Below are 23,541 nucleotides of genomic sequence, written 5' to 3'. Positions count from 1 at the left end.
CTCGCCCAGCTTCTACTCGAGATAGCAAACAATAAACAGACTCGCTGTGCTTGCCTGCTGCATACGACATCGGATGGTCTCGTTTGGAGAAAAACATCGAAGGTTCTGGAGGTCGTTCCGAGTGCGCACCTACCAGCCGTCGCATCGTCGCTCGGTGAAGCGCAGCTCTTGACGCAAGTGGACTGCCAGACGAGACTCCGCAGCGCGTAGCAGCCGCGAGTCTTTCGTGTGGCGTTTTCGGACACCTGTATTCGCATCCACGAACTCGAGAGGCCCCAGTTCGGCAGCACATGTCGACAAAATAGCAGTGGAGCGTGCATACGCTGGGCTCAATGCGCGAGAAGATTTCAGCTGCCGCGGAAACGTTGGGCAGCAACACGGCGAGCGACTCGGCATTGCAAGAACTCGGTTGTCCAGGCGCTGGCGTTCCGTCGAGGTTTACGCCCGCCTCGTCCAACAGCGACACAGCGCTTCTTGCCGTCCAGGCAAGCAGACGCGCCCTCGTTTATTCAAGTTCCATGAACGACACTGACTTGTTTCTACTGAATCACTGGAAAGAGACATCAACCGTTTTGGGGGATTTGGATGAACGATCGACGTCATTCTGGTCCAGCTTCTCGTGATGCACGTCATGCCGCTGCGTCAAGTCTGTCCCTTGCTAGTTGCGGGGCATTTCCGAAGATGCTGCATCGCGACGCTCATCGAGCGTACTGGTGCCGTTCGGAACACCATTACCATCCATGGGGGCAACCTGGGCGAACCGCAGAGAACCGGTCCGTGGGTCCACTTGGGTTACCCGCACCACTAAAGCGTCTCCAACCTGAACCCTGGTCCATTCCAAGGCCGACGCAAATGCCGACCGATGCAAAAGGCCCTGTAATCGGAACGAACTCGGACTGGGCTGAATCTCGATAACAGCCCCAAAGTCCAGGATTTGCAGTACTCGACCATGGAACGAGTCTCCGCAGGCTGGAATGCGCGTTACCTGCTGCAGAATCTCGAGAGCCTGCTCCAGAACTTGCGCGTTCGGCGCCCACAAGGAAATGCTTCCGTCGTCTTCCAGCTGTATACTGCAACCGGTGTGCTGCTCGAGCTCCCGCACACGTTGACCTCCAGCACCCAGCAGACGTCCCCGATCCGCCAGAGACAGATTCCAGCTGCCACGTCGCGGTGCCTGGGGCGGCAGGAAAGGACGCGCTGCTCCAGCGGGCAGCGCAACACGCAGGACTTTCTCCAGCTGGACATGGTGGACACGGTGAGCCTCTTCCAGGGCTCGCGCCACTTGCTCCAAGGTGAGACCTTGATGTTTCACGTCCAGTTGCAAAGCGGTGATCCCCTGCTCTGTCCCCGCGACCTTGCAGTCAAAATCGCCGAAAAAGTCCTCCAATCCGAGTATGTCCACGAGGAAGAGGTCCGCGCAGGGCTCTGCATCCTGTGCGAATGGCGACCGCAGGTACGCTTCCGTCGTTGCGCTCGAGCCCGCAGACGTGGTGGCGAGAATCCCACCAATACTGACCCCAGCGACAGGACCCGCGAGCGGTAATCCAGCGTCCATGAGTGCCAGAGAGCCAGCCGCTGCAGCAGCCATGGAGCTGGAGCCAGCCGAGGCCAGCACATCCGCCTCGAGACGCACCGCATGCCAGAGGTCACTGGGTAGCACTGAGCGCACGGCACGCTCGGCCAGGATACCGTGACCGACCTCGCGGCGACGACGCCGGTAGAGTGCATCCCCACGACCCAGTTGATTGTTGCAGTAAGGTGGAAACTGGTAATGAACATAGAACTGCTTGGTGTCGGCACCGCCGCCGTAGGCATCGAGGCGCTTTGCCAGCGACGGGAAGCCCAGCGTCGCTACAGCGAGCACCTGCGTCTCGCCTCGGCTCACGAGCGCTGAACCATGGCAGGTATCGGACGGCAGGACTTGCACGCGAGCCTCCATGGGACGCATTTCACGTGGCAGCCTGCCGTCGACACGGTGCTGGTGGCGCTGCAGGGCCTGTCGCCAGGCCTCCCGCGAAGCCTCCAGCACCGCCAGCGCAGCCTCGGCAGGGCCAACAGCATCGACACCAGGCGATACACTCGATGCGTCTGTGGCAGGTGCAGACCGCAAAGACGCCGCGTGCTGGCGCAGGTGTGCGACTGCTTGGGCGCTCTCCTGAGCGACGGCGATACCCCGCTCAGTCTTTTCCGGAGCATGTGCATAGATCGATACCAGACGCTCGCCGCTGTGGCGCAACGCCTCGGCAACGACTTGTGGACGCGGCATCGCCCAGAAGAGGGCAGGTGGTCCAGCACCTGCCCCTGGCATCGACGCTGCCAGTCGACATTGCTGGAGCAGGGCTTCCTGTTGCTGTCGCAGGGGTTCTAGCGCGGCGCTTGCCAGGCGGCAAGCTTCAGCAATATCTTCGGGAGGCACGGCTTTCGCCTCGCCCTCAAGTGCGACACAACAGCCATCGCTGGTGCCGGCAAAGACCAAATCGAGGTCACTAGCCAGTCGCTCCGCATAGCTCGGCTGAATGATCCAGCGAGGGCGAGCAGGCGTCATCGATGCCGACTCGGACGGAGGAAAAGCGACCGTGTCCGCTGCGGTGCTCGTCTGAGCTAATCGAGCGATACGGACTGCTGCTACCAGGCGTGGTCGAGTCTGTGCCTGCATGACCTGCTGCGGAAAGCAGCGCTGAAAGGCCAAGAGAAGCGCGATAGCGGCGCCATTCAGAGCCAGGGTATCGGGGTCCAGTTGGCCGTCGGCACTGAGCACTTCGGCAGTGAGTTGCGTTTCTATACAATAACCTCGCGGCAGCGTCGGGCGTAGTGCACGATCGATGAGGCGAGCTGTAATCACCTCTTTTTCGGTTGCAGCACTTTCTCGTCGATGATAGGAGGTCGGAATAAGGCCTCGAGCGGAAGCACGCTCGCGCACATCCACCCACAACGGTGCCGTATGCAACGTCTGCAAAAGCTCCTGTGTCCGTTGCCACTCCGAGAGCCGCCCCGCAGTGTGCTGCTGTTGCAACAGGGCATCGAGCTGGGCGAAGCTTGCTGGTGCTCGATGTGCGGCCAAAACGCACGCCACGAGGACTTGCGTACTGCCAGCGTGAACGGTGACCGATCCCGTGGCGAGTCGAGCCAGCCGTCCTGTTTCAAAGTCCAGACCGAAGCCGCAGCGCACAGCGACCCCCGTTTGATGTTGAATGTGTTTCGCCCAGGCCTCAGCGTCGAGGCTAACGGAAGACAGCGGTCCAGCAGTTGAGCACGCGGCCAGCCGGGCGGTAGCCCCGCGGAGCGATAGCCGCTTCTGCAGCGTTCGTGTCAAGGTTGAGAGTCGCAGCGTCCGTCTCCAGTCCATAGGTGTGTGAACTGGGTCTCCAGAACACGAACCGCAGCTTTGCGAGTTCCTGGTTCAGTCACGTGCACACCAGTGTGACGACGTGCACGCTGGCTTCGGCGCAGGTGCTCCTCTAGAGACAAGCGCGAAAGCGGAGACCGTCACTTTGCGAGATCGTGTACAAGTTGGAGTCGCTGGTGGTAGCGAGTTCTGTCCAAGAGCGGGTTGCGAGCCAGACACAGAGCGCGTGTGCGTCAACCACAACCCGTAAACAGCAATCAACAGCAGTTGCCCATGAAAGCACGACACTTTCGTGTGTGTGTGTGTGTGTGTTTGTTTGTCGGCGGTCAGGGGCATTTTCGCTGGCGGACGTTCGCTGGGCCTTGGTTCTGGAGCCGTGCTTCAAGTCGGTGCGCTCTGAGGTATCAGCGCTAACCGGACTGTTAAGGGTTGTATGCGGAACTGTTAAAGGAATGTCGTTGGTGAGTAGTCCTCCCGTGGCCGTTTTCCAGGTATGCAGGCCCCAGCGATTTCCGACACCAGAAGACAACGCATGCCTTGTGCTTCGATGCATCCGGCACCAGGTGTTCCATGACTCTTGGTGTGGAAACTTGAGCAGTCGAAAAGCTTTTCGACGGAAAAGTCGCTGGCACGAGGCTTTATCTTTTTCGGGATATTGCACGAAAATTGCTATGGACGTTTGAGCAGTTCACAAGCTCTTGACAGGTACCCCTGTGGATATGAAGCCCTGATTTTGCGACTTCAGTTGCCATCGAAGCGGGCCAGCGGGGAAAGTGCCAGCTCCGTCAAGCAACGAGCGCTGACTCGCAAGACCAACACGCTGGGCGGCTTTTGCGTCTCATACTGGGATCTTCTCGCCGCCGGTATGCTGCCCCTTCAAGTGCAAGCGCCTGGAGCAGTTTTGCCTCCGAGGATGAGGGCCACAATCAGACCATACAGGGCAAGCGCTTCCGCGAAAATCAAAATGAGAATGAATCCCGTGAACACTTTGGGTTGTTGGGCGGTTGCTCGCACGCCGGCGTCACCGACGACGCCAATGCAGATGCCCGCAGCCAGGCCACTGAGACCCATCGCCAGCCCAGCGGAGAGGTGCGCGAACCCCAGATAGTACGGGTACGACTGCAGCGAGATCTGTCCCGAAAGAATCACTGCTACGATTAGTCCGTAAATACCCAAAATGCCCGCCATGACAGTTGGTATAATCGAGCGCATGATGAGTTCGGGGCGCAGCACGCCCACAGCTGCGATGCCGACTCCCGACTTGGCGGTGCCGTACGCAGCACCCATGTTGCTGAAAACCAGCGCCGACGCAGCTCCGATGAAGCCAAAGAAAGCAGCAGCAGGCGGGCAGGCGTGACTCGTCGCGCTCATGAGTACTGCAAGCTCACTGTGCGCACCCGCGGGACGAAAACGGTCGCCTGAAAAGCACACGTGCAGCGGCGACAGGCTTCAGCACTACTGGGAATCTACGCGATGGATGGGTAGCGGGCGGTCTGGCTGTCGGGCGCAGGGTTGCAGCGCAACGCAAGCACATCTATGGACAACGTAGTATCTTTATGAAAGTAACTAGAGATCATGGGATGAATCGTACATGGAGCATGCATCGCATCGGTGACGTGCGCATGTATCTGCTGCTGCTGCTGCTGCTGCTGCTGCTGCTGCTGCTGCTACTGCTACTGCTGCTACTGCTGCTACTGCTGCTACTGCTGCTACTGCTGCTACTACTGCTACTGCTGCTGCTGCTACTACTGCTACTGCTGCTTCTTTTCGATGACAAAACGTTTACGTTGACCACAGGTCCCAGACTACACGATGGATCATGGTTATCGAAAAAGCTTCTATCATGATGCGCTTATCATCAAGTTCCACTACATATAGCTCCGCTCGGATAAACCGGTCGTTTTGTACGTGCTATCGAGCGCCGAGTGCCTGCACTGAGCTGCGGCTGTAGCGCCTAAACCGCTGGAGCAGATACATCACGGGGACAGAACCCTGCTGCCATACCACTGAGTGCGTCGGCTCGAGGAGTGCTTTACTCGGCAGGAATTGGGATTCATGATCATGCTGGGAGTCTGCAAGCTGCGCGGACAGACGTACTGCCTACGATAGCGCGAAGCGATATACTGGGAGTCCAGTAGGACTGGTCCGCAACGCCTAGGCACAGGCTACCGGCACCCTTGTCGCAGAATGAATGGCGTTGCGGACCAGTTGCTCAGATTTCGCCACAGCACCTGCCACTGGTGGTAGCATGAAGCACTAGCCCGGGAGACTCGTCCGGCTCGCTGGAACTTCCACCTCGAAGGTAAACTTTCGAAGATACGGAAACTTTTTCCCGTTTTAATCTTTATCGTAACGGGAGAAGAGTTCGTCATCTTGTTGGTAGTTAGCGTTCAGTCTCTGTTCTTTGTTCCCTCGAACCGATGCGCTTCGATAGAGCGCCGGTCATGAAGCGCTCCCTCGTGGTGCTCGAGGCGTCGCCCGTTCGCCTCTACGTCATCAAAGCCTTCACGCGCGAATGGCGTCGGGCAGTGACATGACTCAGAGACGCCGTACCGGGAATGCTCCCATGTACTGCTCCAGAGATCAATCTCACCAATCTCGATTCGTCTACGTTCCTGTCGTGCATGGCAGCGACCCACGCTCTAGTCGAAACGATTGCGTCGATGACTCACGTCCGAGTCCAAGACCCCATTCCATGTAAACAGAAGAGACACGGCCCTCTGCGAATGTCTCTATTGAGAGGCACCATGCCGCTGTCAAGTCCGGGTTCGTCGGCGGCCACAAGGAGATGCGGATTTGTCATTCGAACGGATTCTCTGATTTGGGGTAATAAGTTCAGTGAACTTTTGGTAGCAGCCTGTATACAAGTCGTCAAGGAGCACCGTCGAGCTTGGTCAACGTTCATTCGGAAGCACGAATCGCTGTGCCAACGAGTTGCATGGTGACCGATCGATCGAAAACTGGAAGAAATCGTGATTGGATCATATTACGAGTATGCCAGGGAGACGCACGGATGCTTATACGTCAACAGGACCTCATAATATCGGTTGTTTTAGGAACCCTCGTCCGAGAACGTCGCGAATCATCGGGGCTTCCAATGGCGTATCGAGTTCCAGCGGCAGAGCATCGAAGAGCCCTCTCCGGAAACACCTCTACGAATCCTAAAGCAACCCGTGCATCGGAAAGTCTTTAGTGCAGGACATCGCTTTTCGATGTCGTACATCTACGAAAGATCAGAAATGAGTTACAAGTCAGGAACAGAGCGTACAGTTCATCGCTCCATTCTTATCGGACACAGGTGTCGAGCGGTCATTCCGCGAAAAGCGCAGCGCTCGCTGGACCGCATCCCCGACTCGTGTTGACTCGGGCGACCCAGTGCCCCGGCTCCCGAGTGGATACGCGGCGTGCAAGCGTCGAGCCCGCGACACCACGCCACAGCCACGCGTTTTCCTTGGAGCACGAGCAACAGCACTCGATCACAAAGCGTGCAGTCAAGGTCATCACAAAAAGAGTACGGCATCGTGCTTATCGCACGCGCTCGATCACTCCTGCTGTGGCACAGTGGCAGCGTTCCGTGTATCGCCGCTTGCCTGCTTCCGTTGCCGGATCGATAGACCGACCCAGACGCCCTCAGATATTCCCTGTTTGCCGGTACCCGGCTTTGCAAACCCTGTTCCCTGCTAGACACTTCAGCGTGCCAGAAGCACCAGAAAAGAGGCCGTCACTCCCGCTTCCCCTGTGCGACAGCAGAGCGAATACCTCCCGGTGCGTACCAGCGCGAGGCCCTGTGGCGGAGTGCGCTCTCTCAGCGCGCACTTGTTCGTGTTCAGTCCCGTTCCGTGTATACGCTGAATCGGAGGCGTCAACTGCAAACTTGGGTGTCCTGGCGGACTTGTTACCGTATCAGTGGTTCCAATTGCGGTAAGCTTTTCACGGAACTGTCGTCGGGGAGAAGATCGAACCACAAGAAGGAGCGCAGCGATCGTCGTCGCCTGCGACGTTTCTTCCAACGAACAGGTGCGGGTGCGTGTCGGCGACGCGCTACCGACGCCAAGACGGTACACGTTCGTCAGGAATGCATCTCGCACGACCCTGGGCACGAGAAACGGCAACATCCTGTCGTCAGCTCTGGTCACTTGGGGCACGGCACTGGACGAGTCGGGCGGCGGCAGCTGCGGTAGCAGGAGGCTCTACCGAGGGTTCGGTTCCGGACCTTCACGAATACCGTTATTTGTTTCGTTACATGACGTGGGATATGCGCTCAAAACGCTTGAACGATGTTTTGAGGCGAATGCAGCTCCTCATACGGGCAGCCGGCGGCGAACTTCACGGCGGTGTCGCATCACCGAGCGATAAACTCGAGCGCATCGCCGTGTTGCGCTCCCCGTTCGTGGACAAGAGCTCACAAGAGCACTTTGAACGGGTGACGAGGTTTCGTGTGCTTCGCTGGACGTGGCGTGCGGATACACAGTCCTCAGTGGCATCGAAGTCGAACGAGCACCAGCCGGTCGATATGGGCCACGCGGTGGCCATGGAGACACCTGCAGGCTACGGTCTTCGTGTCACCGAGACCCGCAACGGATTGGCTGCCCTAGCATTCTTCTTTACGGATATCGTAGATTCGCAGCATAAGTTGGGTAGCAACGGGCATGCTGCTGGCGTGGATGCCGCACCGAGAGCAGCAGGCGTCGTAGAGGCGCGGGAGTCCAGCCACGAGCGCGGGAACGCGATACCCGGTGCGTGGTCGCGAGAAGCGCACACGGCAGCCTAGCTCGCATACGCGGCTTTTGTCCACTGCCTCACAGAGCGGGAATGTAGACTCGCTCCCGAGGCTCCGATGCACTGGCTGGTCGTTCAGTAAGTGAATGCTGACCCGGTCATGTGCTCCAGGTGCGATACCTTTCCCTTGCCGTATGCGAAAATCATTGAACCTGTTTATGGTACTGGATTTATGAGACAAGCCATGAATCTCCCGAGTACGTGATGATAATCGGCAGCCAGGGAAGTGCCAGCTGGTCCGCTCGAGGCCCCCGAGTTCCGCGAATTACTGACCAGGCTTGCCCTTGCGGGGTCAAGGTTCGCTGACGCGATGCTCCAGAAGCCCAGTCGACTGTGCGTGCCTCCTGTGACACTGGAAGCGCCGCCAATGCGGTCGCTGGCCGGAGACAGAACGGCTCGGTGATGCCCTTGCGAACATCAGCCCGAGAAAAATCGCCACCGTTTCTGGATCAGCTAGAACCCAGGGCAAGATACGGTATCGGTAAGCGCAGTGTTGTGTATAGGTGCACCATGCTGATGCCTGGACGCGAACGCCAGGCGCAGCGCGGCAACCTGGCATGCACTTGATGATGCCGCAGCACGGCATACTCGAGATTCTGTCTCCTTTCACCGGTCCATATAGGTTGCCGCTCGTCGCTATCGAGGTAGCAGCAGCAGCAGCAGTTGTTGTTGTTGTTGTTGTTGTTGTTGTTGTTGTTGTTGCTTCCGGCATGCTCACGAGAGCATTGTATCCGGTTTCTCACGCTCAGTGATGCGCAAGCGGATCTCCAGAGCCTACGATACCTCGCGTTCTGCACGTTGCACACGCTGAAATGTGCGCTCCGCAACCGCCAGCGCATATGCACAAAAACTCTGAACAGCGCACTCGATCCGCTGTAGCTCCTCCGCTGAATACCCCATGCGAACGAATGCCGTTTCTTGCGTTCCTGGTAATGAGCTGGGCTCCGTCGCGCCCTGTCTGTCTCGTGAGTGTCTGTCGTCCTGCGTCTTTGTTGACAGTGGCTGGGGATCAACGGCTTCCGCCGAGGCACCATGATCCGCGCCTACGAAGAACTCGGGTGTATCCGCTGTCCAGTGCATAGCTGCATGCCGCTCAGACGAGTCGGCGGGTCCCAGTACAGGCGAAACCGAGCATGTGGCCAGCGAGCGCTCAGACGAAGTCCCGGACTCGGGTGTCCCACTCGTGCGACTTGCCAGGGCATGCGCATCCTCCGGGTCGGGGAGTGCCGACGGACTCGACGTTTTGAGTTCCGTGGCAGAATGAGCGTTGCGGTCGGTGTCTTCTACGCACCCGGCTCCGTAAAGACTCGCTGAGCGCCTGGTTTCAGCAGGCAGCGCATCGTCGCCAGCTGGTTGTCCGCGGAGCCAAGGCTCGGTGTTCCCCGGTACCGATAACGCTGCAGACTCGACAGCCGGAGACTGCCGGGTCGTGGAAGCAGCGTTCCCCGAAGTTGCCGCCTCGAAACGCTGGTGCTCGCTCGCCAGCGCGGGTCCCGACGAGGTTCCTGCTGCCGGCAACGCTCCCTGAGAGACCTCCGCAGGTGTTGGCTGCGAGTCTGAAATAGACAGCTCGCGAGCTACTTGATGCCTCGGCTCAGTAGCCTCGTCTGGGTCGGTAGAGCGCGTTGCCGCTGGCAGAGACGGTGCTGGCCCCGACGTCGTTGGCGCCTGCCGTTCCTGCTCTCGAAGCGCTTCGCGCTCAGCGAGCATCTTTTCCAAGAGTCGGCGCCGTAGTTTTTCCGCAATTGAGTCTTGTCCATTCTCGGAACCGTCCATGAACCAGAAGCGGGCAAGTTGTTTCGGTCCGCAGGTGAACCCCAGCGCAGGCCGCTGGCAGAGACGATGCCTGGTGCCGGCCGTGGCTCTGCGTCCGCAGAGACCAGCGGGATCCACTTTCGTATTGCGGTTGCTGGGGAATCCCTGCGGGGGTGATGATGATGGTGGTGATCCATACATGCGTCCTATACCATGAAGAAAACGGGTAAACTGCGTTTGGATCACTTCTTGCCTGCATCACGCTTGCGATGATGATCCATACATGCGTCCTATACCATGAAGAAAACGGGTAAACTGCGTTTGGATCACTTCTTGCCTGCATCACGCTTGCGATGATGATCCATACATGCGTCCTATACCATGAAGAAAACGGGTAAACTGCGTTTGGATCACTTCTTGCCTGCATCACGCTTGCGATGATGATCCATACATGCGTCCTATACCATGAAGAAAACGGGTAAACTGCGTTTGGATCACTTCTTGCCTGCATCGCACGTGCGATGATGATCCATACATGCGTCCTATACCATGAAGAAAACGGGTAAACTGCGTTTGGATCGCTTCTTGCCTGCATCACGCTTGCGATGATGATCCATACATGCGTCCTATACCATGAAGAAAACGGGTAAACTGCGTTTGGATCGCTTCTTGCCTGCATCGCACGTGCGATGGTCGCAGCAGCGTAGCGAGCATTTGCATCTAACGCTTCATTATATCGAAGCGTTCTTGTTTAGGCGACAGGTTTCTAGTGCCGGTATGCATCAACCGGCTAGCAGCTCGCAAGCTCCCCGCAAGCAGCGCTCCCATCGCTGGATCGAACCTGGAATCCCAACAGGAAGCGCAGCTTAGAGACGGTGGATCCTAGAAAGGTCGGGCGGGAACCGCAGGTCTCCCGATCCATGACTGACGCTGAACCTGGGCATCGTCGCGAAAGTCTGGTCGTTGCCATCGATCCCATACCATCAGCGGCACGTTCCACATAATGTGCACAGCGTTCATGCAGAAGACGCTATGCGGAATCGCTTCGAGCGCGATTTTTCGTACATTCCGCTACAAAACGCTTCTGGCGCCAATGAGACGACACTTACCGCGCATTCCGTCGCAGCCATGCTTCTGGTACGCCTCCAGCACCCCAAACCGTACCATGCGTTGTATCCATGCATTTGGTACGAATGCCACAGAAGTAAGTGCAAACTCCGTCGCAGCAACGCTTATGGCGTTGCAACGAAAAGGCTTTCGGCAGTTTTCAAGGTCGAGCTCAGGTGCGCGCCCTTGATACTGTGGGCACGCTGCTGCACGAGTGCACCGTGCGTGTCGTCCATGAGTGACGCATTGCGGAGCATCCTTCGATACAGATGAACGTGTCGACTTCCGACAGAGAAGCTGCATGGTATACATGCGACGACAGTGCTCGTGTATCGACAGAGTCTGGTGGCGGGAGTCTTTCCACGAATGTACGGCGCTTTGATCATCAGGCCAGTTGCTGCGGGACGCGGTACAGCGCCCCCCTCGCGTTGCGCTCGCTCCAGCGTCAGCGACAACATTCGCTGCTCTCACGTTCATGGGACACAGGCATAGCTCCTGTTGCTCCTGCTGCATGCAGATGTGCATCCAGTCGGGACGCCTCCGCGCAAAGGTTGATGCTTCGTCTCTGTATTCGCAGTTTGGCAGCACGCTGCGCGCTCCATCGAAGCTGCACCAGTAGCGACTGCTGACGACCCGAGTGTGCCAATGTCCCGTACATTGCAAACACAGAAATTAAGCGTTCTATCTCGTGTCCAAGTAGCTCACTTCCGGCGATCTGGCTCCTCTGGTGACTTGGACAATGAACTCGAAGCTGCACCTGATTCAAAAGAGCGCTCTGGGCCCGTACTCTCGCCATCATCGCCGTCCGCTAGGAGCACCTGCAACTCCTCATCGCTCAGCTCTGCTAGTCGCCTGCGAAGGACAGCATCTTCGTATGCCCGCAGCTGCTGAGCATAGGTGGTGCGCTTCGTACCCACACGCGTCAAATAGGTCGCAACCCAGCCTACGGTTAGGACTGTGATCCCAGCGACTGTCCATCGACCAGCCGAGACCGCATCTTGACCCGGTAAGCGCTCCAGCGCTCGAAACAGAACAAAAGGAAGTACGCACCCTACGAGCGTGCCGACAATAACTTGCCCTCGTGTGACGCCTGGAGGTTTTGACGGCTTGGGCGGCAGCGAAGCTTCTGCCGTTGTGTCCTTCTCGTTCACAGGGTCCAGTGACGCGTTCACGCTCACAAGACGCGCGTTCTGCGTTCGCTGATGCCCGCTTCGCCGCCAAACGCTGCGATCCCCAAACGAATTCGCAGACAAGTTACAGGCACAAGGACGAAAGCTCGGTTTAGCAGCAATGAGCAACGAGACTTTCCCCGTGCGAAGCAGAGGCGCAGCTGAAAACGCAAACATTTCGAAAACTGTACCTGAACCGTGACGTCAAGTGCTATGCCTTGGACGCTAGAGTGATCAGGCCCAGTAAATGACACAAACAGTAGTTACTTATGCTCGGTACAAGAATTAGGCACAAGCACAATTTATAATTACAAACACGAAGCAACAGAAACGGGTACGTTCCGTTCCGTTCGGTCGCCAAGTGGTGCAAGGCATGGCAGCAGAGGCATCAGGCCGTGCTTCAGCGGGCAGACGTCGCGAGCGATGCTTCACTGGATGTCGTCTTCGCTCAAGAGGAAGCGTGTGGCACGAAGGACTCGGCAAGCGTTGGGATCGAATCAGCAGCCCATTAAGTTACTGAAAACCGGAGTAGAAACTGAAGCATTGAACGCTGACCGCAAGTCGGAAAGAGCCATGCTTCGGCCTTTACAGCAGAATCCTTTCTTTCGTGTTGGACTTCCGTTCCTGACCCTGATGGTCGCGAGTCTCTACGGGGTAACGTACCTGCTCGAAGGTCGCTACGAACTAGACCGCACCCGTCGGCGGCTCGAGAGGCACGCGGGCACTGCAGTGTCGAGCACAACCAGTGCTCCATCCAGAACCGAGAGCGTGGAAAACGCAGAAGCTCCACCAAGTGCGTATGTAAATATTCCGGTGCCGGGTCGAGCGCGTTCGAGCACGAGCGGAACGCGTTGAGCGGAAAGCATTGAGCCCGCATCCACCGCGTGGCGGTAAGCAAGTCGTGATCAATCTGGGAACCTGAACGCCCGGAGCGGGACGCGTCTAGCGCTTACAAGAAGCGTAACGGCAAGTTACTCGCAGGTGACCTGAAAACGTACTGCGAGTTTATCCATCAGGCCGTATGAGACTGGGCGACAACGCGCTCGGTGACTGCGGTCGCCTTGACGCCTTCACCTCGCTGAGCGAAGCAGGTCTACAGCTGAGCATGGACAGCAAGCCGCACTGCGCAAGTACGATCGATCATAGAGAGGCCTGCATTCGCAGCGCTGAACAAAATAGGTGTTCGGCTATGTGTTGCGAGCACGATGCCCAACGCCTTCTATGTCGTGTGCAAGGCAAAGAGCACTGCATGGCAAGTTGCATTCGCATGTATGAGGCGGCTGGGCAGCAGGCCTCGACGATCCCTATGCGATGACGCAACAGAGATCAGGAGCGATAGTTGAGTTCAGATCATGCTTGGACGCATCTCTGTTCAGCTGTCGTATGGCATACGCTCCGAGCGTCTCACACAAAACCTGATTTCCAGCACCATTCTGTGACGATACGCAAAAGCTTCGTTTACGGAGCTTGGTCTCCCGGACTCTCTGGAGCCGAGGGACGACCCGCCCATGGCACACAGCGCCGACACGCTACGTGCCGGTGCGCACTGCAACGCCCCAGACACATAGCAGCGGTACTGCGCATACACACATACACTGCTCGTGCTGCCCGGATTCCGATGAAGTGCTTCGGGATCACCAAGCGAGCCGTCAATAGGCTGCTAAGCGATCTCGTAAACAAACGGAATGTACCGTCACCATGGGACTCGCGCGACAACACGCGATGTGGCGTGTCCTGAATGGTGCTTTCCAGGGCATCCGAATGCTCCCTAGTGCTACCTATGTCTTCCTAGTCGTCTATAATGCTCCCTAATGCTCCTTTCATGTCGCTTGGAGTGAATCCGGCTTCAGCGTTCATGGCCTGAGAACCAAACTTGGACGCCCAAAATGCCCCCGAGCAACGTCGCAAATACGCAGTGTTCCATGAGCCGGGTCAGGATATTCCGGATGGATCTCAGGTTGTGTGCATAAAAATCAAGCTTCTGGACTCGATCGAGAGCGCTCTCCGTCCCGAGAGCTAGAGCCGCTCACCAGCGACAGCGATAGCGATCCGGGGCCAGCTGCAGAACCCTTGTGTTCCAGCCACGCCGCTCTAGAGCTCTACAGAACGCGTCCACATAGCGTTCCGCATACGCCTCTGCCTGGGCCATCAGCTGCCCTTGGTCCATATCCGGTGAAAGCCGTAGCGGAAAACAGACCCGTGGCAAACCTATGGCTGTTCGCTGCCGTGCTGGGCTACACCGCTCCATACCGCCACTCCGCACACTTACCAAGTAGCGAAGATACGCGCTCTGCAACAGAACCTGCAGCAGATCGCGAGGAGCTGCTCGCTCGTGCAACGCCACGCGTAGCTCCCGCTCATTCATCGACATCACGTAGCGAGCACGGGGTCTTCGCTGGGGCGGCGGCAAGCGACCCACTCGCTCCAGGGACACGCCCAGTTTAAGGGGCAACCACTGAAAGTGCTCTGGTACAAATGGAATGATACATTCCAGATCATTGACGGTCTCAACATCGAGCACATCCTCAGCATGACTCCGCACGAAGGAGTCCGCAATGATTGCTCCTCGCTGACGATTCACCACATTTAACTTCACTGCCTTCATGGACTGGTAATTGAGGACGCTGTACAGGGCCGTCAGTGCAGCAAAGGCCCCCAGGCGAACTGATGGCTTTGGCGGCAACGCCCGCGCCGTCACAATCCCCAGCCCCATGCCAGTCAGATTCGTGACAACGTTCTGGGCATCGTTCTTGGCACTGATATCCCCCAGATTGCCACGCAAAACGAACGAGCTCAGCACTGAATTACGACAAGCCATGCCTACTGTAATCGCTACCGATTTCGTAAAGTTGCCCAGCGCAGCTAGCGCTAGGAAATATTGCGGGAAGAGCGGTGTCAGAATCTCCAGCGATAACCCAGCATCATAGAGCAGGTCCGACGACAGGCGGTATCGCTTGGGATCGGCATCAAAGTCTCGACCGCGTCGCGCCGTCAGCAGCTTTCCCAGCTGACCAATGCCGTCCTTGAGGACCCAAGACGTCGCCGCGGCCACCGGCGTCGACGATAGACCAACTGCTGCGAGCAGGGCATGCGTCGATAGCACTGCGGTCATCGCGGAGACCACGTTCTGGGCACCGCGCCACAACGAGTAACGCAGGTAGGATGGCCCGACGCTCTCTGGAAACCCCTCGGGCAGGAAAACTGAGCGCAACTGGAGCACGAGCTGACCAGGTGCTGCTGCCAACGCCTGTCGAGCACGCTGGCGCCAGTCGCTACTCCGCAAGTCCGCGAGCCGCTCCAGGGACCCCGCGCCCGCCGTGCTTGTTGCCCGGTACGCGTACACAGACCCGTGCCGATCGATCTCGTAGGCGACGGCCTCAGGTGTCGTTTTTCCCACAACCGAGGCTCCCTGGTGTTGCCTTTCTGTCACAGAGGCAGCTCGTGCAGCCTCCAGGCGCAGCAACGACCCGCGTGTACCGCTCCTGGGGCCCGCCTCCCAGCCAGGCGCCGCAGCGCCGCCTGCGAGCAGCCCACCAGCAGTGCCGAACAAGCCGCGTCGCTTCCGGTTAATGGCCAGAAGCTGTCGCTTAGTCGGCCTATTCGGTGATTCATTCTTCTCTGTCCAGAAAGGCACCGTAAAACCTAGAAAGAGATGCTGCGCGCCGAGCCGGTGCGACTCTAGGCCACGCATCCCTTCGAGCCGTTCACCAAGTGCCGTGCAAGCAGTCGATGAATCCGTATGCCCTCGTTTACAGTGTACAATCAAAGCACCCAAGCACGGTTCCCCGAAAGTGCAATCAGATTCAGTTGTCCGGGCTTTAGTGTCCCCTGATCCGTGGTCAGTTTTGCGTTGCGGTGCTGCGGCTACGTGCCTTGCTGTTGGTACTCGCTGAGCTGGCTCACGGAGGTAGGCGAAATGCATCCGCGGCAGCCACCGGCGGGCGCAAATGTGCGGGTGCTTTTCTTCGTACGGCGTCTGCACTGCGCCTCTCCGCTTCTGACGCTGCTTGCGAAGCGTTCAACGACTCGTTGACGGAGTTGTTCCAGGCACACGAGGCGCTTGGGTTGTGCGTCGTGGCGGTAGCATAGACTCGGAACGCGTTGCAAAACGAGTGCTCTATCAAACGTTGAAAACGCAAGTCGTGTTCGCACGATAAGGAGGAAGCAAGCGTCTACTGGGGAGGTGCACGACTCCGTGCTGTGTAAGCTCGACGACTCGTTTCGTTTCGTTTCGTTTCGTTTCGTGACTGGTGTTCGTGCGTGATCTGGCCACCAAGAGAGACTTTTTATCCAAGATCCAATCTACAATTGATTGGAGACTCGGGTGCCTGAACCCTTCGTTCAAGTCTACGAAAGCTCGCGACTGGTGTCGGACCTTTCGTTTCGTTCAGAAAGAACTTGTTCTCGTGTGTTGCGTGTTTTTGGTACGGATACGCGAATCCAGCAGTTTTGACAAGATCTTTGCTCACGTAAGTGTCGTTGGGAAACGGCGCTGGGCCAGCAGCCGTTGACGCGCTCGAGACGGAGGCCTGCAGACGCTCTCTCGTAAGCACGTCGGGCGCTGTGCTGCCTCCGCGTGTCCGAGCAGCAGCGTAGCACCATGGGGATTCCGCGCTTCTTTCGTTGGCTCTCACTGCGCTATCCGGTCATCAACCAGTCGCTTGAAGGTGATCGTGAGTTCGACAACTTCTACCTCGACATGAACGGTATCATCCACACCTGCACCCATAACAACGACGGCGATATCATCTTTCTCGATGAAGTGGAGATGTTTGCCCGCATTTTTGCCTACACCGATCGTCTTTACCGCATTGTGAAACCACGAAAGTTCCTCTTTCTGGCTGTGGATGGTGTAGCACCACGCGCAAAGATGAACCAGCAACGTTCTCGACGCTTCCGCTCGGCCAAAGAGGCGGAACGAGTGCTCGCAGAAGCCATTGCCCGTGGCGATCTCGAGGACGGATTCATTGAAGAACGCTTCGATTCGAACTGCATCACGCCTGGTACTGCGTTCATGGACCGGTTGTCGCAGGCCTTTCGCGAATGGATCGACTACAAAATGCGAAACGATCGGGCGTGGCAGACCGGATGCAAAGTGGTTTTCAGTGGACCCGAGGTGCCCGGCGAAGGCGAGCACAAGATCATGGAAATGATCCGGGAGATTAAGCGGCAACACCGCCACCGCGGGGATATGCCCATCCGGCACTGCATGTATGGACTCGATGCGGATCTGATTATGTTGGGACTCGTGACCCACGAGCCGTACTTTGCGCTGCTTCGAGAGAAACTCGTGTACCGCGGACGCATCGGTGAGCGACTCGGAGCAGCAGCACGCTCGCCGCCAATAACGTCGCTGAGCAACCCGGCTGCGGCGAGCGAGTCCGGCGACAACTCGCCTCTGGCGCGGGCGCTTGCCGCCCGACGCATGGGACTTGTCGATGCACCCGCCAATCTGGACGACTTTGAGGAGTTTCACCTGCTGGAGATTAATCTCCTGCGCGACGAACTGTATAAGGAGTTCGCTGAATTGGCCAGTCGCCAGCGAAGCGATGCCCCGCCATTCCACGTTGATTTGGAGCGCATCGTCGATGACTTTATGTTCATGGGCGTACTCGTGGGCAACGACTTTCTGCCACACCTTCCCCATCTGGATATCTCTGACGGTGCGCTGGAACTCCTCTTCGGCGCGTATAAGGAGCTGCTGCCCATCATGGGTGGCTACCTCACCGACAAGCACCGAATCCATCCAGACCGACTGGAGGCATTCGCAGCTCGTCTTGCGGAAGAGGAACGCGCGTATTTCAATCGCAGAGGCGTCGACGAGAACATCCAGGAGTACTGTGACCCCGAGCGCTACCGCGTCGCCTATTATCGGGACAAATTCCGTTTGAACCTCGATGCACCAGACGGGAACGAGCGACTACGCGGACAGGTGATTCAGAGCTATCTCGAAGGTCTGCATTGGGTGCTCCAGTACTACCACCACGGATGCCCGTCGTGGACCTGGTATTATCCGTACTATTTCGCACCATTGTGTTCGGATCTCCGCGACCTCGGCTCGTACAAGGTTCGTTTTCTCAAGGGGAAACCTTTCACGCCGCTGACCCAGCTGCTGGGCGTTTTGCCCCCTGAAAGCAGCGGCGAGCTACCACCTCCGTATCGACAGCTCATGCTCGATCTAGAGAGCCCGGTGCGTGATTTTTATCCCGCAGAGTTCCGTACAGATCTGAATGGCAAGCGGTTTGATTGGGAGGCAGTTGTTCTGCTGCCTTTTATTGAAGAGCGACGGTTGCTGGAGGCGGTGGGCTCCATTGATCCGCATCGGGAGCTCACCAGCGAGGAACGCCGACGCGACCTCTTCGGCCAGAACGACGTCTTCGATCCCGATACGGGCAACTATTTCCAGGAGAGAGTCCCCAGCGGGGAGATTGCCTGGTCGAATACGCCATCTGCAGCGGAGCAGCGCCGAGGATTTGCTCGCACCATCGCTGAACTGGAGGCCCGAGCGAAACCCGACCGAAGCAAACCCGTTACTACTCCGCAGACGGATGCGAATGACGCTACGCGCACTGCTGTACAGAAACGCACAACGCAGGTTTCAACCACAACGAGCAGCAGCGGTACAAAGCGGACCGTGCGTATGACAACCGAAACTACCGTGGTACGCAGAGCGGAACGCACATCCCGTCCACCCGCGTCGAGCACAGCTGCAAACAAGGGCAGAGAGCGCGCGCAGGCGCCTGCTGCTTCGCAGTCGACCAAGCCGCGGTCGACGCGGAACGACTCGACCCGCGTTTCGCAGGCGAGCGGCAGCCACAACGGACCTGCATCCGCTGCACCGAAACCCGCTGACGGAAGCACGAACGCAGACGGGCACACAGGCGCCGCTCGCTCGAGTCCAAGTCAAGCGAGCAAGCCGCAGCGCCAGTCCATGGACGAAGGACACGGGCGCGAGCGGCCTTCGAACGCCTCGGCGTCGACGACAGGCAACGACTCTAGCTCGTCGCGTACCAACAACTGGGTGCAACGACAGCAACGACAGCAACGACAGCCACTACCGCCACAGCCGCCGTCTGCTGACGCTCAATGATGAGCCACATTTTCCTTGCGCAACCAGCACAGACGACCGTCAGGCATACGCGCACAGTGTGGTGTCGGGGGCGGAGCCTGGAAGCGGGCGCGAATCGCCGCCCTGGACTCGCTAAACACCGCCGGGTACGTGAGCAGGCTCTGTGAAGCGCCCCAGCGACTACCTGCGCTGGACGACGAGCTTGCGCTCGACTGAGCGGACGCGCTCGCTAACACAGAGCCCTGCCAAGAGCTGTGCTCCGAAGTCGAGGGTGCGCTCGCGAGCGACGGGCGCTCCCGCTCTCCGTATACCACGACGCACAGCGGCGACGTGAAACTCGCTGGTTGCCGCATCGCCAAAGATTCTATCCGTTGTCCAATAAATATCAGAATAAATAGGATAATGACCACCTACGCTGTGCGCTGCTGTCTCGACGAAACGTTTCCCGTACGTCAAGCGACAAGCTACGCGTACGTACACACAGGAAGCCTCGCGTGCCAAGCTGCGGTACCAGCGCGCCCACGAACCCGTCCTTTTTCCGTTTCGCCCCGTGGGGCGCAGCGGCGTCCCGCGATCCATCAGCGCCCGATCTCGAGCGGGTCCGTTTTCTGTCGCTCGCTCTATCGCTCTATCGCTCTCGTGCCGAACTCGGGGTATCAAGCGGCGCACTGGTGACCCTGCATACCATCTGGGACGAGTTGGGCGAGCATCGGTGCGTCCGAGCGTTCGGCTTCGACGCGGTGGTGCCGCTTACCCGTATCCATACATGACATGTTTCGTGTAAACGTATGGAAGCGTCCTCTTTTTACAGGTGCGATATCCATGCAGGAACTCGTGAACGCGCCGCAGTTGTTCCTCGGCACTGTGGTGCACCATCGACGAGCGGTTTGGCGGGGCCCATTGTTCCGTTGCTGCTCGAGAATGAGGCGTTCCCTGTATCCGACAAAATGGGGACATGTCTCGTGACACAGGCACGAGTCCGTACATGCAGAGCAGGTCTGCTCGACGATCATGAGGTGGTGCGTTTACCTGGGCTCGTCACGCCGTCGCCGAATGCAAATGTACTGTCCGGGCGACGTCCGCATTCAGGCGAGCAGAAGCGCTCGTGGAAAACTCCGATGATGATAACGATAACGATGGGAATAGCGGAGGCGAGGAGAGGAAAATGCCGCACAAGATGCGATGAATGGCGGACAGGGAGTTTTCGTATGCAGACTCATGGATGATACACCGGGGAGAACACCGACGACAAGAACGTTGACTTTGAAAGAGTGCAGTCGTCCGACAGTGTGCCGTCTATGACACTGCCGTTGTGATCCAACCTGAATTGCATAGCAGGGGGTATGCCGGTGATCGAAGGGGTCTGAAACCCAGGAAGCGTTTGCGGAAGAGGTGCGGTTCACGATCCCGATACATTTCGTAACACCGAATTGAGGGTTACCATGATCGTTTATCAAATGTCCAGGACACTGCTTCCTTGTGTGAATGTGTGTGAGTGGGTGGATTATACGGCGTCGCAACCTTGCCGGATAGCTGACTCGTACCGAACCAGCGCCTTGCTCCGGGCGATTACATACGAACGCATCGCTCCTGGTCACCGGTTCCTTTTTCATCGAACATCTTCAGCGTTTCAGTACATTGCCCAGACTTTGCCGTAGAGGATTCTGGGAGTCTTCGCTCCTGGTCAGTGGTTCTCTATTCACCAAAGGTCTTCAGAGTTTCAGTACAATGCGCAGACTTTGTAGTATGGGATTCTGACGGAATTTCGCTCAACGCAAAGCTGCTGGATGTTGCCGAGGCACGGTGCATTCCGGCAAGTTGATCGCGGTGTAGAATGCTCAGTGTGGAAAGCGGTAACGTCCATTGTTGCACAGGTGAAATGACCTCATAGAAAGCCTCGCTATTCGAGCACCTCGCCTTCCGACGCTCGCTCAGCTTACCCAGCACCGTATCGAGCATTCGGCTGTGTTTCACTGTTATCTTTTCTAGATCATGCAACGTGCTCCCATTCTCTTCATGTGTGGATGTCGTCCTGAACGCATCGATGAGAATCTTACAGAATCGATTCCTGTTTTCCTTGTCCGCGCACGTCGAAGGAGCAGGAGTGCAGATGATGCGCGCTACAGCATATTCAGCGCGGTAGGCTATGACCAAATAACGGGACGCATCCATCAGCTCCTTATGTGGTGCACTGAACAGGCTGGTAAAGCCACGCCTGTTGCCTCCGCACCACCGATACTGTTCGCGATCGCAGCGCAGTCTGTCAGATCCTCCTGCCAAAGATCGTCCGCATGCGCCGATGGCACGGTCATATATTGTCTCTGAATGAAGCGCATGAAACAGCCGTCTCGATTCGACAGGATGCTCAGGGTGTCGACATCGATCCCGTTGCTGTCATTCCGCTTGACCATATGCGTCCTGGTGGCCACGATACCCGGCCAGCGATGCAACCTAGCATTGGAAGAAGATGCGCAGCCCCATCTAGTTTTCTTGTGAGGTCGTGGGCTCCACCGCCTCGATCGATCTGCTGGTATGGCGACGGCCGCGGTGCCCCGGAACCCGGACTCCCGCGTATCTGAAACTATCTCTATTCATCTACCTAAAAACGGTTGAAAATGAGTCTCATTGTTCGACTGAGACCAGGGTTTCACAAAGTGCATGCAGGTCGATCGTCCGAAAGTGTTGATCGTCCCTGTTCAGTTCATTCTATTTCCATTGTGTTGAAGGAAAAGATTGAGCGAGCTCCACCAGTGCTTTTCGTAAAGTTGTCATAATGCTTCATCGTTGCTTGCAGAGACCAGTCGTAGCTCACTGAGAGCGGCCATATACCACTGAAGACTCTTTGGTGATACAATAGACCTCGATCTGACGAATCAGGAAGACATCAGGGAGGAGCTTGAGAAGGCGAATGCGCTCGGATCCGGGCTCTGCTACAGCTTTGCTCTACGATGCTCGTTCATGGAACACGCATTTCCGCAGGAGGCAAGGCTTCCAGCCAGGCACGATGTGTCTACCATTCCTTGGATATGACGTTCGGCGATTCGGGGTCCAGTACGCCACGTTGAGCTCTGGTGATCAGAGGTGACGCTCGAGCTCACTGCGACGTTTCCGGGGCACTGGCTACCGCCGCGAACGAATATGACATCATCAGCTCGTGACTTGCCTCCATCAGTATCTCGAGAGATCGTCTCCGTCAGTTTCCATGCTGCTGCGCCAGCACGCTGAGGATTCGACGCAGTCCAGGGACACGGGGTGCGCCTCGTGAAACGCAGCGCTTCTTCGCGCTACCCTCACGCGCACGAGCAGACGAGCAACAACAATGCAATTCAGGGCTGTTGAAGGTAGACAATGAATTGTCGAAGAATGATTTTCTCGATTGCCTTCGATGTCATGGGTGGAAACCACTCGTATTCAGATCCGCTAGCCTTGAGATGGCGTCCAACACGACAGACGACGCGTTCGATGAGCTTGCACAAGGCAGCATAGACTGGTACGAAGAGTACCTCAACCCCAGTATCAGCAGCATATTCCTTTCCGGCTGGCGAGTGATGGGATGCGACGTCGGCTCAGAGCAGGACAGAGGAATGCGTGACAGAGAAGGCCCCGGGGAGCGCTTCTACGAGGGATGAGGTGTTGAACGATCCTGTATTTTTGACGAGTTTTTCGTATCCAGACACTTGAGAGGGCCCACGGACTGCTCCCGCCGTCGTTCCGTCTTGTCTTTCGGTTGCGAACTGCGTTCCACGCCTATCTGAGTGCCCATGAACAGCTCCGCAATTTCTCGCGAATCAAGTCTCACCGGATGAGCCGAACATTCGTCCGTCCCGCGATGGACGACCGCGTTTCCCTCCCAAGCCGACAGCGTTTGCTGTTCATCGCGCGATGGTCTCGTGTACATGGGTACCTGTCGCTTTGTTCATTCGCGCATCGTCACCGTCGTTCTTATCCATGATGCGAAAGCTTCACATCCTGCAGCTTTTTCTCGGAGGTCCTTTGGCGTGAAATGGATCCAGGCGGAGGCAGTCGTTGAGCTTGAGTTTGGTAACTTCTATTTTCGATGGACGACGTCCAGCAAAAGAACCATGAAAAGAGGGAAGCATCCGCCTGCAGACCATAGCACATTTGACTTGTCCATGCAAGGCCTTTCTTTGCAATCTAGGAGTGACGGGACACATTCGTTCCGCGAACTTTCTGCGATCCAGGGGATTCACTTCTTTTCTTGAATACCTGCGAGCAAGAACAAAAGACCATTCTGGAGTTCACGCGTACTCCAGAATGCACTGCACAGAGCGTAATTGACTGCGCTCGTTCCTCCA

The 23,541-nt window shown here is 57.4% G+C and overlaps 8 protein-coding genes and 2 non-coding genes across 10 annotated transcripts, besides 1 other annotated feature; 4 read left to right on the top strand and 6 right to left on the bottom strand.

Moving 5' to 3' along the window:
• Positions 1-658: 658 nt before the first annotated feature.
• CYME_CMQ324C (polyribonucleotide nucleotidyltransferase) lies at positions 659-3,346 on the bottom strand (the record flags this gene model as incomplete). The annotated part of the gene is made up of 1 exon (XM_005538168.1): positions 659-3,346. One exon carries the CDS (start codon positions 3,344-3,346, stop codon positions 659-661), a length of 2,688 nt encoding a protein of 895 aa, XP_005538225.1.
• An 876-nt stretch (positions 3,347-4,222) lies between these two features.
• On the bottom strand, positions 4,223-4,717 carry CYME_CMQ323C (V-type ATPase V0 subunit c; the record flags this gene model as incomplete). Its single annotated transcript, XM_005538167.1, has 1 exon — positions 4,223-4,717. One exon carries the CDS (start codon positions 4,715-4,717, stop codon positions 4,223-4,225), a length of 495 nt encoding a protein of 164 aa, XP_005538224.1.
• Positions 4,718-5,009: 292 nt separating this feature from the next.
• CYME_CMQ322T lies at positions 5,010-6,520 on the top strand. The gene has a single exon (XR_002461571.1). It is a non-coding gene; the product is annotated as a hypothetical transcript (transcript).
• Positions 6,521-7,421: 901 nt separating this feature from the next.
• Positions 7,422-8,117, top strand: CYME_CMQ321C (hypothetical protein; the record flags this gene model as incomplete). The annotated part of the gene is made up of 1 exon (XM_005538166.1): positions 7,422-8,117. One exon carries the CDS (start codon positions 7,422-7,424, stop codon positions 8,115-8,117), a length of 696 nt encoding a protein of 231 aa, XP_005538223.1.
• Positions 8,118-8,899: 782 nt separating this feature from the next.
• CYME_CMQ320C (hypothetical protein) lies at positions 8,900-9,901 on the bottom strand (the record flags this gene model as incomplete). Its single annotated transcript, XM_005538165.1, has 1 exon — positions 8,900-9,901. The coding sequence occupies one exon, from the start codon at positions 9,899-9,901 to the stop codon at positions 8,900-8,902; it is 1,002 nt and encodes a 333-aa protein (XP_005538222.1).
• Positions 9,902-11,688: 1,787 nt separating this feature from the next.
• CYME_CMQ319C (hypothetical protein, conserved) lies at positions 11,689-12,333 on the bottom strand (the record flags this gene model as incomplete). The annotated part of the gene is made up of 1 exon (XM_005538164.1): positions 11,689-12,333. The coding sequence occupies one exon, from the start codon at positions 12,331-12,333 to the stop codon at positions 11,689-11,691; it is 645 nt and encodes a 214-aa protein (XP_005538221.1).
• Positions 12,334-12,729: 396 nt separating this feature from the next.
• On the top strand, positions 12,730-13,011 carry CYME_CMQ318C (hypothetical protein; the record flags this gene model as incomplete). Its single annotated transcript, XM_005538163.1, has 1 exon — positions 12,730-13,011. The coding sequence occupies one exon, from the start codon at positions 12,730-12,732 to the stop codon at positions 13,009-13,011; it is 282 nt and encodes a 93-aa protein (XP_005538220.1).
• A 1,171-nt stretch (positions 13,012-14,182) lies between these two features.
• On the bottom strand, positions 14,183-16,078 carry CYME_CMQ317C (hypothetical protein, conserved; the record flags this gene model as incomplete). The annotated part of the gene is made up of 1 exon (XM_005538162.1): positions 14,183-16,078. One exon carries the CDS (start codon positions 16,076-16,078, stop codon positions 14,183-14,185), a length of 1,896 nt encoding a protein of 631 aa, XP_005538219.1.
• A 385-nt stretch (positions 16,079-16,463) lies between these two features.
• Positions 16,464-19,715: a sequence feature (possible transcribed region).
• On the top strand, positions 16,757-19,246 carry CYME_CMQ316C (exonuclease; the record flags this gene model as incomplete). Its single annotated transcript, XM_005538161.1, has 1 exon — positions 16,757-19,246. The coding sequence occupies one exon, from the start codon at positions 16,757-16,759 to the stop codon at positions 19,244-19,246; it is 2,490 nt and encodes an 829-aa protein (XP_005538218.1).
• A 953-nt stretch (positions 19,716-20,668) lies between the features above and the next one.
• Positions 20,669-22,542, bottom strand: CYME_CMQ314T. The gene has a single exon (XR_002461570.1). It is a non-coding gene; the product is annotated as a hypothetical transcript (transcript).
• Between the last annotated feature and the right edge of the window lie 999 nt (positions 22,543-23,541).

This window comes from Cyanidioschyzon merolae, chromosome 17, assembly GCF_000091205.1.
Source record: "Cyanidioschyzon merolae strain 10D DNA, chromosome 17, complete genome".
NCBI lineage: Eukaryota > Rhodophyta > Bangiophyceae > Cyanidiales > Cyanidiaceae > Cyanidioschyzon > Cyanidioschyzon merolae.
This window is presented reverse-complemented; position numbering and strand designations above follow the sequence as displayed.